Source organism: Amblyomma maculatum, chromosome 1 (assembly GCF_055883805.1).
Source record: "Amblyomma maculatum isolate TAMU_Amacu chromosome 1, ASM5588380v1, whole genome shotgun sequence".
NCBI classification, from domain to species: domain Eukaryota; kingdom Metazoa; phylum Arthropoda; class Arachnida; order Ixodida; family Ixodidae; genus Amblyomma; species Amblyomma maculatum.
The window spans coordinates 440,996,798-441,011,717 of NC_139344.1; the positions used below are offsets into that span (position 1 = coordinate 440,996,798).

General features: G+C 45.2%; 1 protein-coding gene across 1 annotated transcript in view; it reads left to right on the top strand.

The window, feature by feature from the left end:
* Positions 1-13,637, top strand: part of LOC146209565 (uncharacterized) — a 75,799-nt gene extending 62,162 nt beyond the window's left edge. The window contains exon 8 of the mRNA XM_084587420.1: positions 12,425-13,637. Within this exon, the coding sequence (XP_084443546.1) occupies positions 12,425-12,979 (555 nt within the window). The 3' untranslated portion in view covers positions 12,980-13,637. The remainder of the gene's footprint in view (positions 1-12,424) is intronic.
* Positions 13,638-14,920: the final 1,283 nt, after the last annotated feature.

Sequence of the window (14,920 nt, forward strand, 5' to 3'; positions counted from 1 at the left end):
CTGGCAGCCGCGACGCCTCACGCCGCGCGGGTCTCCAGCCCGAGGCTTCCTTTGGAGCCGCCGCCCCTGGACTCTCTGCCTCTTCCACTACAACACTCCATTGACTACAAAGACGACTCCGAACTCCTCTTCAAGGCGCTACGATCCTTTTAAGGACGCAATACTCCTGCTCCACTCGAAAAGGCCGGCTAACGCAATTCCTGTAGATATCTCCACCACTGCCGAGGAACTGTATCCCATTCCAAAAAAGAAGTGACTTCAGCCAACCGAAGTTAAAGGCTTGTTTTCCAGCTGACGGACGTGTCCCTCGCTGGAATAGCCTCGTTTGATTGCCGCCGTCCGTCGAAAGTGGTGTCGATCGCTATCGTGACCTGTTTTGACGTCCAGCGCCTGTGGACGATCCTTCCTGATACGCCGCCTCCGGTGACTTCTCGTTCTTCCAGTCTCATTTCTCTTCGCACCTGAGTACCATTTTATTGACGACCGGCCGGACCTGACGCTGCTGTGTCCACGAGAAGAAGCCCGGCACAGAAGAGAACGCGCCGGAATCGAAGCGGTGCCGGTCTACCGCAGTGACCGCGAACCTCCAGGACCCGGGACGTCCCTACTCAGCGATGTCGCTTGAGTCCTGAGAGCGTCTTCGTCCGCGCCCTTCTTGCCTGACGTCCTTCCGTGGCCGACATCGGGATGCTGCTCCGTGCTACGCAGGTGACCTTGCCTTCGTTGTCGCTCCGATGGGTTGCCTACTGAGCGAGCTACTCGCGCCTTGTCCCACTAAGTTAAAAACTGAGTGTAATCTCGATCTTCGCATACTCAATGGCGGCGCGAGGCCTTTGAAAGCAGCCATAAGTCGGACGTGTAATATCGGCACGACCGGTTTGAAACGAGGGCCTGCAGATTGTTACGAAGCATAATAATAATACTTGCTTATTCATTTAATATACCCTCAGAGCCCGTAAGGGCATTGAAGAGGAGAGAGCGCTAACGAACAAGACTAAAATACATGACTAAAGTGTTTACAGGGGTACGAATTTAATAATAACATAAACTGTATGTGTTCACCAGTGGAATGACCTCTCCATATCGTCACACACGTCACACACGTGAATTGCTATGTGGACTGTAAGTTCACGCAAAATCTGGTGTGCTCGCGCGACTGTGAGGTTGAAATTACAAGTGAGAAAACTGTGATATTACGTGACTGTGACTGGGGTGTATTTACATAACATAATCGTCTGTCGACACAAAGAAAAGAATTTATCGGTTAGAAAACAGGGTGACACTGCTGACGAGCACAACTTCTGCTGTAAGAGCTCTTCTTTCGGTATGTCACTGAGTAGCAACGCCCTTCAAACGTACATATCAGTTCGAAACGTTATTGATCGCTTTCAGTCATGAACCCGCTTGGATCTCAGGTAGGCATTTAGAGCATCTTAATTTGTAAACACGTTCAGAAATGATTACGTGCACTCATGAATATATATTAATCCCATAAACCATATATATTTTTATGAGCCTTTATTATTATTTATGCAGAATTTTAATTAATTGTGCTGACTTTTTTTTTTTTTAACGAGAGCCTATATAACTTTGTTAGCTTGAAGAAAAGCGCTCCTGGCATTATTGTCAGCAAAGTTTGGACTGTCGTGTGAAATAACTCTCATGCTTAATGATGAAAGGATATGAACACGGCGTTAAGCAGCTAAGACTAAAGAACAGTAAAGCAGCAATTAGCGACCGGCGTTTGGCCTTCAGGTAGGTAGAAAAACCAAGATTCGCGCCACATTGAGACAACGCTTAACGAGAAATCTGATCTGCACAGCGTATACCGTGGGCGTTGCATGAAGGAGCGAGTGCCTGACCAGCTGCGCCCACAGCAGGAATTAGAAACGCAAATGAAACACTTTATTTTTGTCTTAAGCGACTGATGTATGTGGGGCGTTCCTTTGAGTGCATATCATGGCCACAATATTAGCACCTGTGGATCGCTACCGAGAAAGAGACAAGTGAATGCTTCACAACGCGCTCTTGTGGAAATAGGTCTGCGTGCTTGTGTGCTGGAGTGCGGCAAAGATGTCTGAATGTGATACCCAGAGTAAGAATAACACCCTCTCCAGGTGGTCTTTCATCGCGCTTCCGAGGCATCAAGATAAGTTAATGGACTCCTTTCAGACATCCTATACGGTGATAACAAAGTTTTTGCTTATTTCTTTTTTATTGTATTCGTGACGACTCACCGGCGGTCGGCTTTTTTAGCACAAATGAAAAAGGGAGTTTACTTTTTAGGCATCTCTCTACACTAGTAAGACATCTAAAGATATAAAAAAACTTACCCTGCTGTCATTTATCGCATGTCTGTGAAGTTGTGCATGAAGTTTCCATGGTCCTTTAGGAGCCTGCGTTTCAAATCAAGTATATCGCACATTAAATAGCGTAGAGGCTGGTTCTCACTGGTTGGCTGGCGTTATTGCTTGGTGTTCGGTGTATACGGTATTGAATGCGGTATTCGCTCTCTGGGACGACATTATTCGGTCGGTTTCCTTTCCACACACAGCCTTCATCATGCGAACTAAAGTAAAGCGCAGCATTACCGGCCTTCTTACCCCTGCTGAATTTCTCTCGATCAGGGTAGCTAGAAGCACGTTTACATGAACCGTAATTAAATAATCTCGTCGTGCGCTTCCTGACTGGACTTCGTAATACAGTGCATTCGACGCGGCCAAAGTTATGGCAGTAATGTTACAGTTAGTTATTTCATTAGCATAAAAATACATTTTGTATTGAACCTTTTTTCACTTAGTTGCCTCACATATATACACTTGACGTGCTGAGTACGGTATAAGACATTGTCTAGTAGACTAGCAGGGCGGTCCAGTGTTGTATATTCAGTAACATTGCCCGTTTTAGTTCCCGAAACAAATATTCATATATGGCCCGCAACATTACTTCCTACGATAAAGGGGCTTTTCTATATCTTACAAGAAACCTAGGAAGTGTTGAATATCTATATTGGCTTCTTAGGCAAAAGATGTCGTCAGTGTCGAGGTGTTTATATACTATTTACACATGAATTTAATTACGATAAAAAGCGGTAAACTGCAGAGCGTATCCGCAATAGAGAAAGGTCACAAAATAGCCAACTAGATTGGGATCTGCGGTGCTATTGCGAAACACTAGAGGGGTGGAGTGGAAAAAACAACAATAGTGCATGTGCATATATTGGCGACGTCTCAAGTTTTCTCATTGTTTACAAGACTCATATCGAAGGCCTGCTTTTAATAAAACTGTGCACTGTCACTGCATAATTTACAACTTAAATCGCGCAATCCAGGCACAATGCCAAGCAGAAAGACAATTCGGGGTCGAGCGGTCTCGCTCTCCCGGTTTCATCTGGCGCCTTATGCAGCAGGGTCTTGAGCCCTCAGTTGCTATCAGTGTACAGCCCAGGAGCTTCAGGTTGGAAGGTAGTCGAAGCACAATAAAGACAGGTCTTTCTTTAGCCAGGATTAATTGAAGGATTGAACCCTAGTTGCCAGCAGTTTGGCGGAAGTGGCTATTTCTGGTGATGAAAGGTGCTATCATGAAAATAACGTTAACTGAAAAACGTTAAGTTAGTAAGGTGATGCAGGCAGTGAGCTAATAACTAAAGTCACAAGAAAAGGATCGTCGGCCCAAAACTGTTTCGTGCAAGCGGCAATATTTGATAATGAAATCATCCCATAATGAAAATAATAATTGAAAAATTTGAGTTAATAACCTGATCAAGATAGTGAGCTTCTGGTTGTGTAGTGGATTAGTTAAATAACTTGCTGAATGTCAAAAGCAAATGATCATGGACCAAAAGGTTGTCGTCAAAAAAAATGGTATGCATTACGGCTTATATATGGGAGCTTTGTTCATTAAACGGAATATTCAAAGCACGAAGCTTAAGCTTGAGTTTGCCCTAGATGGTGTATAAGTACAAATTCTTGAACACAAAGAATGCGACGCGCAAACATTATTTTGAGCTTCGATGGCTTTTGAATCCAAAAAGTAGCACCACACGGAATTCTATAACAACGCGGACTATTTGGCATTCAAGTAGTTATCTATTTTATCAAGCGCCTGGGAACCGCGAGCGAAGCGCGGCGGCGCTGATTAATTCTGACCACTGCAAAGAAAGCCAAAAGGCGCCTATTTACATTGCAAGGCGGGTAGCATGCGCGCACGCAGCGAAAGTGGTCAGTAGGACATGTGCATACAAACGCGCTATGCTGAACCTAAATGCACGCAAAGACAGCAGGCCACTCTCACAAGCTGTTACGTTCCCCGCCGCGGCGAAATCTTAGCCAGCCGGAAAGGACTGGGAAGCCAGACGCGGAGGGCAGCCAGCTTTGCGAGCTTATGGACGGCGTTCATTCGTGAAGTAATTGGAACGTGTCAACTTCGTGCGACATCCAGGCCTACACTTGGTGCGTTAATCCTACAGTGGCGTACGTTTAGGCCGGAAACTTACGACGTTTGCGGGTGGCCTGTGCTCGAGAACAAACCTTCTTTGCAGCAGTGCCCCTGAAGGTGGTTGGTGGTGCTACGTCATCGTTGGCGAAATTTAAAAATTGAAACAGTCGCCGAATCGATCTCGCTAGGAGCGCAAGCGTTCGACCCCTGACGATTATATATGCAGCCAACCAGAGGCAATCATGTGCAAATCGTAAACGGTGGTGTCACGTTGGTGCGAAGTGATACAAAAGATGCTGTTTACTCAAGCAAGTAATTTAGGAATTAACAGGCAACTAGGATGAGGCATAAATTTGCGATTACATAATGCTTTGTGGTCGAAGTAATTTTTTTTTTTGAGTGAGGGAAGTGAAATAAAAATAGCTTTGATGCAACGATGCGCTTTAAACTCTAGCAAACAGCTGCTGTGCTCTTGAATATTTCCACGTGGTGGTGACAAGGTCGACGACACAAATGAGTCGGTGATTGCACTGAAGAAACTCCTTATTGGTCTGACTTGCGCCCGCAAAAGAACTAGGCAACTCGGCGGCGGCGATAGCAACAACGGTGCTCGTCGATCGTCGAACAAAGAATGCCCTTCGCACTCGTCAACGCACAATTTAAAGGCTGCTCAGAACAATCTAGATACGTCGAAAACTGCCACTAGCACAACCTGGAACATCGTAGAAACATACGCGAGTGATCAGAATCTTCCAGACAAATCTCTGTGCATCGTTCGCAACAAACAAAATGATAACGCGTCCTATCGCGACAGCGAGCATGGGCAAACAAGGGATACAGAATTGATAAGCGCGCCAGAATCACAATGATAAGGCCGCATGCCAGCGGCTGTCGAACAGGAACAAATATAGATTTGAACAGTTCGCGGCAATATTGTCTCCGATTTCCGAATCAAAGTTGTAATGTTGGACGTGGCCTTTTATTAGGTGCCATGGAGTCGAGTAGGACGCCAGTTGAGTAGGAAACGGCAGCCGGTTGCGGCAGTGGAATGCAAAAATTATTCCTGTACGTACAGTAAGTACACTATAGTATAAGGAGAGGGGGTGGCGGGGCGGGGGCTAGAGTTGCATAATCAAATAGCCATAAAAATAATATTTTTACTTAGAAAGGTCGTAGTGAAAAGGGGATCATGGAATTTTTTATTTGGTCCTAACACCCTGTGTTATACATAATACGACACTCTAGCAGCTATAGGTCACGTGCCTGTATATTATGCTGCCCCATTCGTGAAGCAGACACCTTGAAATATGGCTCGAATGAACGCGCACGGTCAAAGTCCGGAGCAGATCGGTTACATGCTTATCTGTAATGGTCGCGTGGTGTTCTCCGACTCCCCCGCTTTCATTGCTAGGGAGTGCGCCTCACAGATGTGTATGGATGCAAACACGAAGCAGGAGGAAATAACATAAAGGAAGCTCTCTTTAGAGAATGAAATACAAAATGGCAGGATACAGATTCGAGAGAGTCGGGAGCCACTCATAGATGCGACAGAAGCCGTATGCAGCTGGCAAGCCGCAGTTCGTCCACCCCTTGGGACAGTATAACAAGGGACTGCGTATCTATTTTTGATCGCCCGCACTTCTCTTTTAACACAGTCTTTTGTAAGCAAAACTTATCAAGGAGGACCCCGACGAGGCTTAACACACAGGCTCAAGCACGCAAGGGCACACACCACGCACGCACGCACACACGCACACACATACACACATACGTACGTACATACATACGTACGTACATACATAAGTACATACATACATACATACATACATACATACATACATACATACATACATACATACATACATACATACATACATACATACATACATACATACATACATACATACATACATACATACATACATACATGCATGCATGCATGCATGCATGCATGCATGCATGCATGCATGCATACATACATACGTACGTACGTACGTACGTACATACATACATACATACATACATACATACATACATACATACATACATACATACATACATGCATGCATGCATGCATGCATACATACATACATACATACATACATACATACATACATGCATACATACATACATACATGCATGCATGCATGCATACATACATACATACATACATACATACATACATACATACATACATACATACATACATACATACATACATACATACATACATACACACATACATACATACACACATACATACATACATACATACATACATACATACATACATACATACATACATACATACATACATACATACATACATACATACATACATACATACATACATACATACATACATACATACATACATACATACATACATACATACATACATACATACATACATACATGCGCATGCGTAGAGAGCAGGGGCAAAATTATGGATCACTGTTTGAGGGTACGGTTAGAGAAGGGGAAGTTTCATTTGAACATGTGTTGCTTCAGATATTTCCACCGAAAGCAAAATGGTCTCCATCATTGTCTCTCTATCGAAAATTATTCGCTTGATAGGACTGTGACCACCTCCACCCCACCCCCAAACTCGCCACTGTCATGCGCGCTCCCGGAGCCTCTGTTGAGCGTGTATTGTCGCACTGCCGCGATTGTATACCGGGTGACGGCGTGCCAATCTGATTTGCTACGTGCCGAAGGCACTATCGCGAAACCGTCTGAAGACGATGTTGCAACGCGTACAGTTATTTAAAATGAGATGCCTAGAATAGAACCCATTACATTCGTGCGCTTAGGGAAAGCCCCGGAGGCGAGGCAAGTGAAAATTCTTGCGAAATAATAGTTGAGCAAGGGCGACGCTGCGCCTAATACAAATTGCCCTGTACCGCCGACCTATTGCTCATGTGGGACTTTCCCCGCGTGTCATAACGAATCCTGTCGATCGGTGCAGGAGACCGCCAGCTGTTAAAACTTAGAGCAAATTTTCCTGGTGCACTCCTGACTAGCACATATGTTCAAGCAGGAAGCGTAGGGTTTTCTGAAGATGCAGAAGCAGTTCCTTGAAGGGCCAGCTTTTTCTTGAGGTGATTTTGTCACGAGTTTCTGGAATGAAAAGCAGCAAAAAAAAGATGATTCTCCGAGACCCCTTTTCGCAGCGGTTGTCGCCAAGCCACGTCACTACATGCAGCAGAGTAAGCGCCTTGTCATTACCAAAGCGTAGCAAACTTTTGCTGGTAATGTTTATCCTTCGCTCAAACCGAGTAGTCAAGAGCGCCACAAGAAAGAAATGGGATCCGTTTTCGACAATAAATAATAGACACCTTTTTGCGCTGTGAGGATGGATCTGCCAATACAGATTTTTTTAATAGAATACTGCAGAATGCTGAACAATGCTGAAAAATACCCCCAGAAACCATCTTTCATTGAAATATGCGCCGCTCCGGAATTTCCTACCATCAGCCTGTAAACACTATACGAAGGCGGCACGCGGAGCAGTAAACCAAAAAAGGAAGCAGCCCAGACTAAATCATTAGCAGGTGCTAGAGGGTGTTTCAACTGCATGCCATCTTTATTCGAAACAAAGCTGAGGAGACAAACAGGCAAAGGGTTAATAGCACCCCTATTTATGCGTTTGTCTCCATTTAATTTGATGCTATTACAGGCATAAAACATTAGAGAATAAAATGTTTATAGAATCATGGGAAAAAATATCTGTGAAGGAACAAAAGCGCTAAATTTGAAATTCATAGTATTAACTAATTCGTCACAAATGTTATGGATTTCCTCATTTACGACTATCCTTGGCCGGCGGCGGATTAATGCTTGCGAGATTCGAGGAAGCAATGAGTTAATGCAATTTAAATGGAACTTTGTGCCAATGCTCACGACTGCGGAGAGACACTAACAGTCAATTAATGGGCCACGTGAAGAATATATTCTTGTGAGGCTAGGTAAAGCCAAGAATTTTTCCTCATAAAAGAAGGAAAGGTATGCCTTGTAGCAGCTCGATGTCCTATCAACTGACGATAGGTTGGCGGCGCATCGTAGATATTGAGTTTGAAACTCACCTAACTGTTGTGAACAGTACAGAATTAATAAAAGTCGTATAATTAGAGTCTAGAATGATGCTCTCTGTCTTAGTTTGTTATCTGTCATAGTTTCTTGTGTCCTAGTGCTCTCTGTCCTAGCTTGTCCTGGACAAGTCTCGGTAGTTAGGCACCCCTCCCCCCCCCCCCCCTTTTCCTGCGCGCTTGTAAAGACCGTGCCCACATGCTTTCTTCATGAGGAGCGTCCCAATAGCTAAACCTTCTGTGTTATTGAACTACTTGTCGAATATCCTGGCAATTTAGATTTGCACGAGGTGAGAACGACAGTACCCTTCACCTTGCAGATATTTGCAATGCTCGTTAGCCATAGCGGGCCCCAGTGTATAGGTGAGAAACAACCACCGTGGTGTATTGTAGTATTATTGACAAGGGCTGTCCATGTTAAGGCAGCTGATTGAGCCGAAGGAGGTATGAAGTGGGATTAAATATTTAGCACTCCTTTAGTTATGATACATGAGCTCCATGAACAGAAATATCAACTCTTTTCAGCCCCGAGATTAATTCTGAACAGTGAGAAAAATGCGGCTCACAGGAGTTTAAAAAATGCGCTCACCAGACATGTTTTGTCTTACATGTTGCGAACATTCACTTACATTCTTCTGTGTCCAATCGAACGAACCTATTTCATCCCATCTGTACGTATTTCTAGAGTTAAGTGCACTGTTTCTGCAGTACTTGAAAACCATGGCAGTGGCGTCATCTGGGCTTACAATCGAGTAGGACAGCCGGCATACGGCAGTGATCATTATACGGTTAATCACGTGTCACCCTATGAATTATATGAGTGAAGTGCTTTAAAAAACAAGTGCCGTAAATAGTAGGGAAATTGAAAACATTGTAGTTTTAGATATTAGTAAAATTTATATCACGTTAACATATATTTTCGTTGCGCATGAGTTAGCTTTCAGATGAAACAGGCGCCGAACACTAAATGGTAGCACACGCTTTTCCTACTGCCTAAATGTTTGCACAAGGACGAAAACATGAACAACGACAGCAACAACAACAAAAAGAAAGCTACTGCACAAGCGCCTAAACGTTTTCTAGCGATTTCAAGAAAAGGGTATATTTAGCTCCTAATTTCAGCAACTGGCAGCGCTGGTAGACCCGTATAGAAGACCCCCACATAACCGTTCACTAACCGAAGTGGAAGATTGATTTGTTCAGGCTTGCTTTCTATAGAAGGAAGAAGATGAATCAATTCCTAAAGCACCTGAACGAGTTTGATTGCAAAATGTCTACTCTACCGAGTAGAAGTTTAATTGACGCTGTTTCGCACATTCGAGTGTATCAATACACAAGAATCATTAATGTGGTCGGCTACATTATTATGGATGGAACTTCGCTAACTTCATTGAATCTCCTCAGCGGAGATCAATGAATCCTTGCCAAAGCATGCAACCGTACCGAGATGGCGTTTCGAAGCAAGTCACAAGGAGCGAATTTCGAATTAGGGACGAAGACACGCAGGTGTAATGCATGCAAGATAAAACACAGTGTTCGATTAACACTTATTTCATGTTGCGTGCATTATGTTATAGCTTAACTGAAAGCAAAGTTTGTATTGGGAGTCGCTGTCAATCTCTTCGAATACGCGCGGTGGTGGACTAATAAGTCATGCCGAATTCTGGTAGGCGATCCAGAGGAGTGCCGTGAATCCTAGGAGCACAAAATCATTCTGAGCCAATCGCAACTCACGATTTCAATTAAAATCGCCTGTTAAAGTCATCTTTCCGGTTCGCAGATCAGTTCTAGATTACCAGTCAAAATTCGCCACAAACATTGGTCTTGCGGAAAAGTTTCTTTAATGCCACGACTAGCTGTTATCAGTAACGCAATCTCTGCACTCGTGGGGCCGGTAAAGGGCACTGACATAGGACACATTTTCGTTGGGCGAAGGAAGTGAGCTTACTCGTCCGCAAAGCAACCATCTTGCTCAGTCACGTGCAGCCCTTTCTTCAGGGTCCCCAGTAAGGCTCTTTGCAGTAGTAATAACGCGCGACTGCATGGTCGATACCGTTTAATGAGGTGTAAGTGTTGATTTTGAAGCCGCAGTGACACAGCGTTTCTTGTCAAATTTAAGACAACTTCGGGTCTTGGTGCTTTGGGGCAGCGGATAGCCAGGGGAAGTTCTTGCTCTAGAACATTCGCGCGCACCCTTAGCAACTAAAGCCGTGAGCAAATCGTTTCGGCCGGCTGAAGCAGCGGCTCTGTGGAATGCTATTTCCCTTTCTCTTCGCTCCAAGGCGCTTTACGCCGGCGCCAAGCGGCTGGAATAGAGCCACGAAACGGGACACAGCCGAGCCAGTCGTCAGCTGCTTTGGCCAGATCGACGGCCGCCACAGCGGGCCCTAAACTGCCGTCCAGCTCCCGGTCTCTTGAGTGAATGCTGCCGCCGGGCACTGAGCGGCGAAGAAAAAGCTGAAAAACAGCAGAGCGAATACATATGCAGCCGCCACTTGGCCTTGAGCTGGCCGCGGCCTCTCTGTCTCCGCAAGGATGTTTTTTTCTTTCTTTTTTTTTGTTTTCAACTCGAGCCACGCGTGTCTATAAATCGAGGTTGCACCGGAGCCAAATTATAATACTAACATAGGTTTATTGCTCGCGAAGCGTGTTAATAATCGGTTACTTCGCAAAAGAAATGTAGAAAGAAGTGTGTAGATCACGGAAACGGAAGAATGCATATGAGTATCCATTAAAAAAAGACAAAATGAAAACATGTTTTCAATGCAAGAAATCCCAACAGGAATGGGTGGTCACGGTAATCGATCTCGCAGTGCGAGAGTGACTGCCTTAGGTCGCGCCGCCAGCCTACGACCGAATGCGTGTTCGAGCAGTCGTTACAGGGGCGAGTTTTGTAACATCGGCCCTCAGACGCAGGGAAAGAATGCGTTTTGCGCGGCACGCTCACATTAACACGTGCTCTTGTGAAGCGTGATCAAAGTGCGAGACATGACATCTCGAAGGAAAAACTGCCCATTTTCACTAGTCGGCCTGCTGGCCTAGCCCCTGCTCCGCCCCTCGATCCTGAATTGACTGAACACGGATCTGAAGCTTTTCCATTGAAAGAAACGATGCTTTTGAAAAGAAAATCAAAAGGAACTTCTTTTATGCGAATGTTCGAATAAGATCACTGGCGCCGTTAAGAATCTAGTCCGGCAAACAACTGTGAACAGTTCTGCAGGCTGTGTGCCGCTGAGAGTGTTTCCATTAAGCGGCGTTAGGTCTTACCTGGCAATGATGCTGGGCCACATACAGCTAAAATTTTCATGTTACGCAACTGGTCGTGTGACACAAATTATACTATGTTTGACTTTTTTTTTCCGGGCGGAAGGGTTGCGAGGAGTTCATTGCGATTGATCTAGCCTTTGATTACTCATCGCTCATAGCATTTTTCTGTGCACGTAGTTGCTGTTCGAGAAGTCAGTTACTCAAGCGTTATTTTGGCAGGCATGCATAAAAAAAGTTAGGAAAACCTGCCTCCTTTTTTGCTATTATGTTCACGACATTCCTAATTGTTTTTCTAATTGCCCCAGGATCTCAATCTTGAGAAGTCACTATACCCGAACGCCTGAGCTCATTTAAAATTAATTATGTTTCAGACCTGGCAAACTCTCGTCTCCTTCGGTAGGACGGGATAAAATAACCTTTTTCGGATCCTCCGCGTCAAAATTTCGAGGACGGAATCCCCCCTTGGGTTCCGCAACTCTGAAATCCCCGGCTTAATCCTGTCCCATTTCTCTCCGTGACGGGCCATGTTGGTGTCGGCGTCCCTCGGCGACCAGTTGCCCATGGTCGTCTCGGTGGAAGAATAACTATAGGTCAGAGATTGCATTGACCTTAGTCTCTCTCCTCTGGCGCAGGTGTGCTGGCCTGCGCTCCTCGTGGTGTGGCTGAGCACAGCCGTCGTCCAGTGCGCTCCGGCCGGAGTGGCGCCGCTCTCCGAACTCCCGCAAGACCTGCAGCGGCTGCAGCAGCAGTCCTCAGTCCCCGTGTCTTCTCGGGCCGTCGTGAGTACCGTGAGCAGCGTGATCGCCGTCACGAGCTCCACTACCAGTGCCGCCACCACCCGGCCGCCGAACTCCTCCTCGCACTCTTCCAAGTTGGATGACGCTGCCTTGGAAGGCTCGGCCTCGTCCACCTTCCACTTGTTGGAGGAGTTCATGGACTACAGCGGCAATGGACAAAACATTACTGAAGCGGGCGGAGGAAACAGCTACCGCCTCGGCTACACAGTGGACACTGGTGGCAGCGTGCGCAAGTTCCGCTACGAGGAACGCACGCCGGAGGGCGCCATCGTCGGCGAGTTCGGCTTCCACAAGAACGATGGTGTCATCCGCGGCGTGCGCTACTCGGCAGAACCTGGAGTGCATCCAAAGGTTCTGTACGAAGCCCTGGCTAAGTTCTTCACTCTGTGAGCCAACAGAAGCGGAACGTAACCATCCTTGCCTTTATGACGAAGCCAAGAAGGAAAAAGATTCAGGCTTTAACGACTCTTCCAGAACTAAGCTCTGGACTGTGGGAGCGTGTCAGTCAGTTGCATGGAATCATAACTTCTGCCCGTAGACCCTGCTGCACTTCGTCCACAAGAGGCGGTGCACGCAGAGTTGATGCAGAATGATTTCTTGGAGTCAGAAACACGCGAACCTACGAGGAAAGACTTTCCAGTGGCATACCCAAATTTGTGGCAAGATTTCGCACAGATGAAAACCATAGATGTGGGAATGTATCGCCTACAGTGGATAGTGATCGTCCTTAATTATATTGCTGATGGACAAGTTTAACAAGCAAAAGCAGCAAGAAAAGGATGCATGGTGCAACGAACTGGAATTGCAGCTCTGTTATCGATGCAATGGCTCAATTCATCTGTGACCACTGTTGTTTTTCTTGTTTTGTTTTTTTGAACAAATGTAAAAGTAAATACCAGGCTTGCTGGTACGCCTCCATAAAAATGAATTCTGTTTTGTGGTCGATGAAAAAAGCAATTGGCATAGAGTCCCGAAATTATTCGTGAATACCGCGCCACGCAGCAACGTGACACTTGTTCATATAAATATTTCTGCGACGTCAGCATATAGCATACACTGAACTCGACTCCTATTATTGAGTGATTACTTATTACTCGATAATATTTCGTGGGATTATGGCAATCAATTACAGGAATTGTTTCGGTTGTATTCATTCTGGAAGCAACTCAATGCAAAAACTCATGAGTTTTCCAGGCCACCGAAACCCCTTATTGAAAATTGTTTCTAATTCTAAACCAAATAAAAGGACACATTCTACGTGCTAAAATTGTTATCGCTGTGATTTTAGCGCGGGGAACGATTATGAACAAACAAAGAATACATAATCGATCCGAGCGCTACAATCACAGAGATAAGGCCAGATGCCGGCGGCTGCTAAAAAACAGCAAATAGAGGTTTGAATGATTCCCGGCAATATATTGGGCATCTTTACCAGGGATTTTACTGCACCCACGTCTAGGCGAAAACCTGCCGACAAAACATTTATCATGTCCCCTGAAATGAAGTTCCAATCTCGTCCTCTTCTATGACAAAAAGAAAGACGCGTCTTTCGCATTAAAACCTGCCTTACATACTAGACAATGTGCTTGACTGACCAGCTTGGTGCAGTCTGCGAGTATGAAAAAAAAATCTAAAAGCCGCTGTACGGACCGAGGCATCATCAATGCATCAGGCTATTTGGAAAATGCGTTTTCAGGTTTAAGCCTCGGCGACACTAATTTTTACTCTTGGGAAGATCATACTCGCCACAACACCATGAGGATGTAAGTTGGCGGCAGCACTCATCATTCAGGCACACAAAAACAATCCTCGACCGATTCCAACTGAGAGATGTTTCAGACAGTAAATCAATGCACGTTTGCTTGCTTGGAGCAAGCACGCAAAGTACAATGATCTGGTGAATTCTTTGTCTAATATGAAGCAATTGTTGTTGTCTTTTTGTAAACAAACTTGCAGTGTAATTTTTCTGCATACGCACAGCGTAAAATATGGACAAGAAAAACGCGGAAAGCTTTCTTGGTGTCATTGAGAATGGACAGTCGCTTCATGCTGCCATCACTAATTGAGGCTTTGTAGGAGGCGATTCCGGTGTGTTCTTCTCTGCAGCAGGTAAGTTACAGCTAATTAGCAGCTGGTTTATTTATTCTTCGCGACAGAAAGTGCATTACTTAAAATCAAGTTTGGGGGAATCGGTGCTGTAGGCAGTAAGAGGTGGGCATTTTGAACACGTTTCTACCGGCAAATCCTAATTTGGGATTTCTTCCGCTGTACTGAAGTAGTTTGTGCCTATTTGCCGCCATGCTTGAGACCACCACAACACGGTAGCGAAGG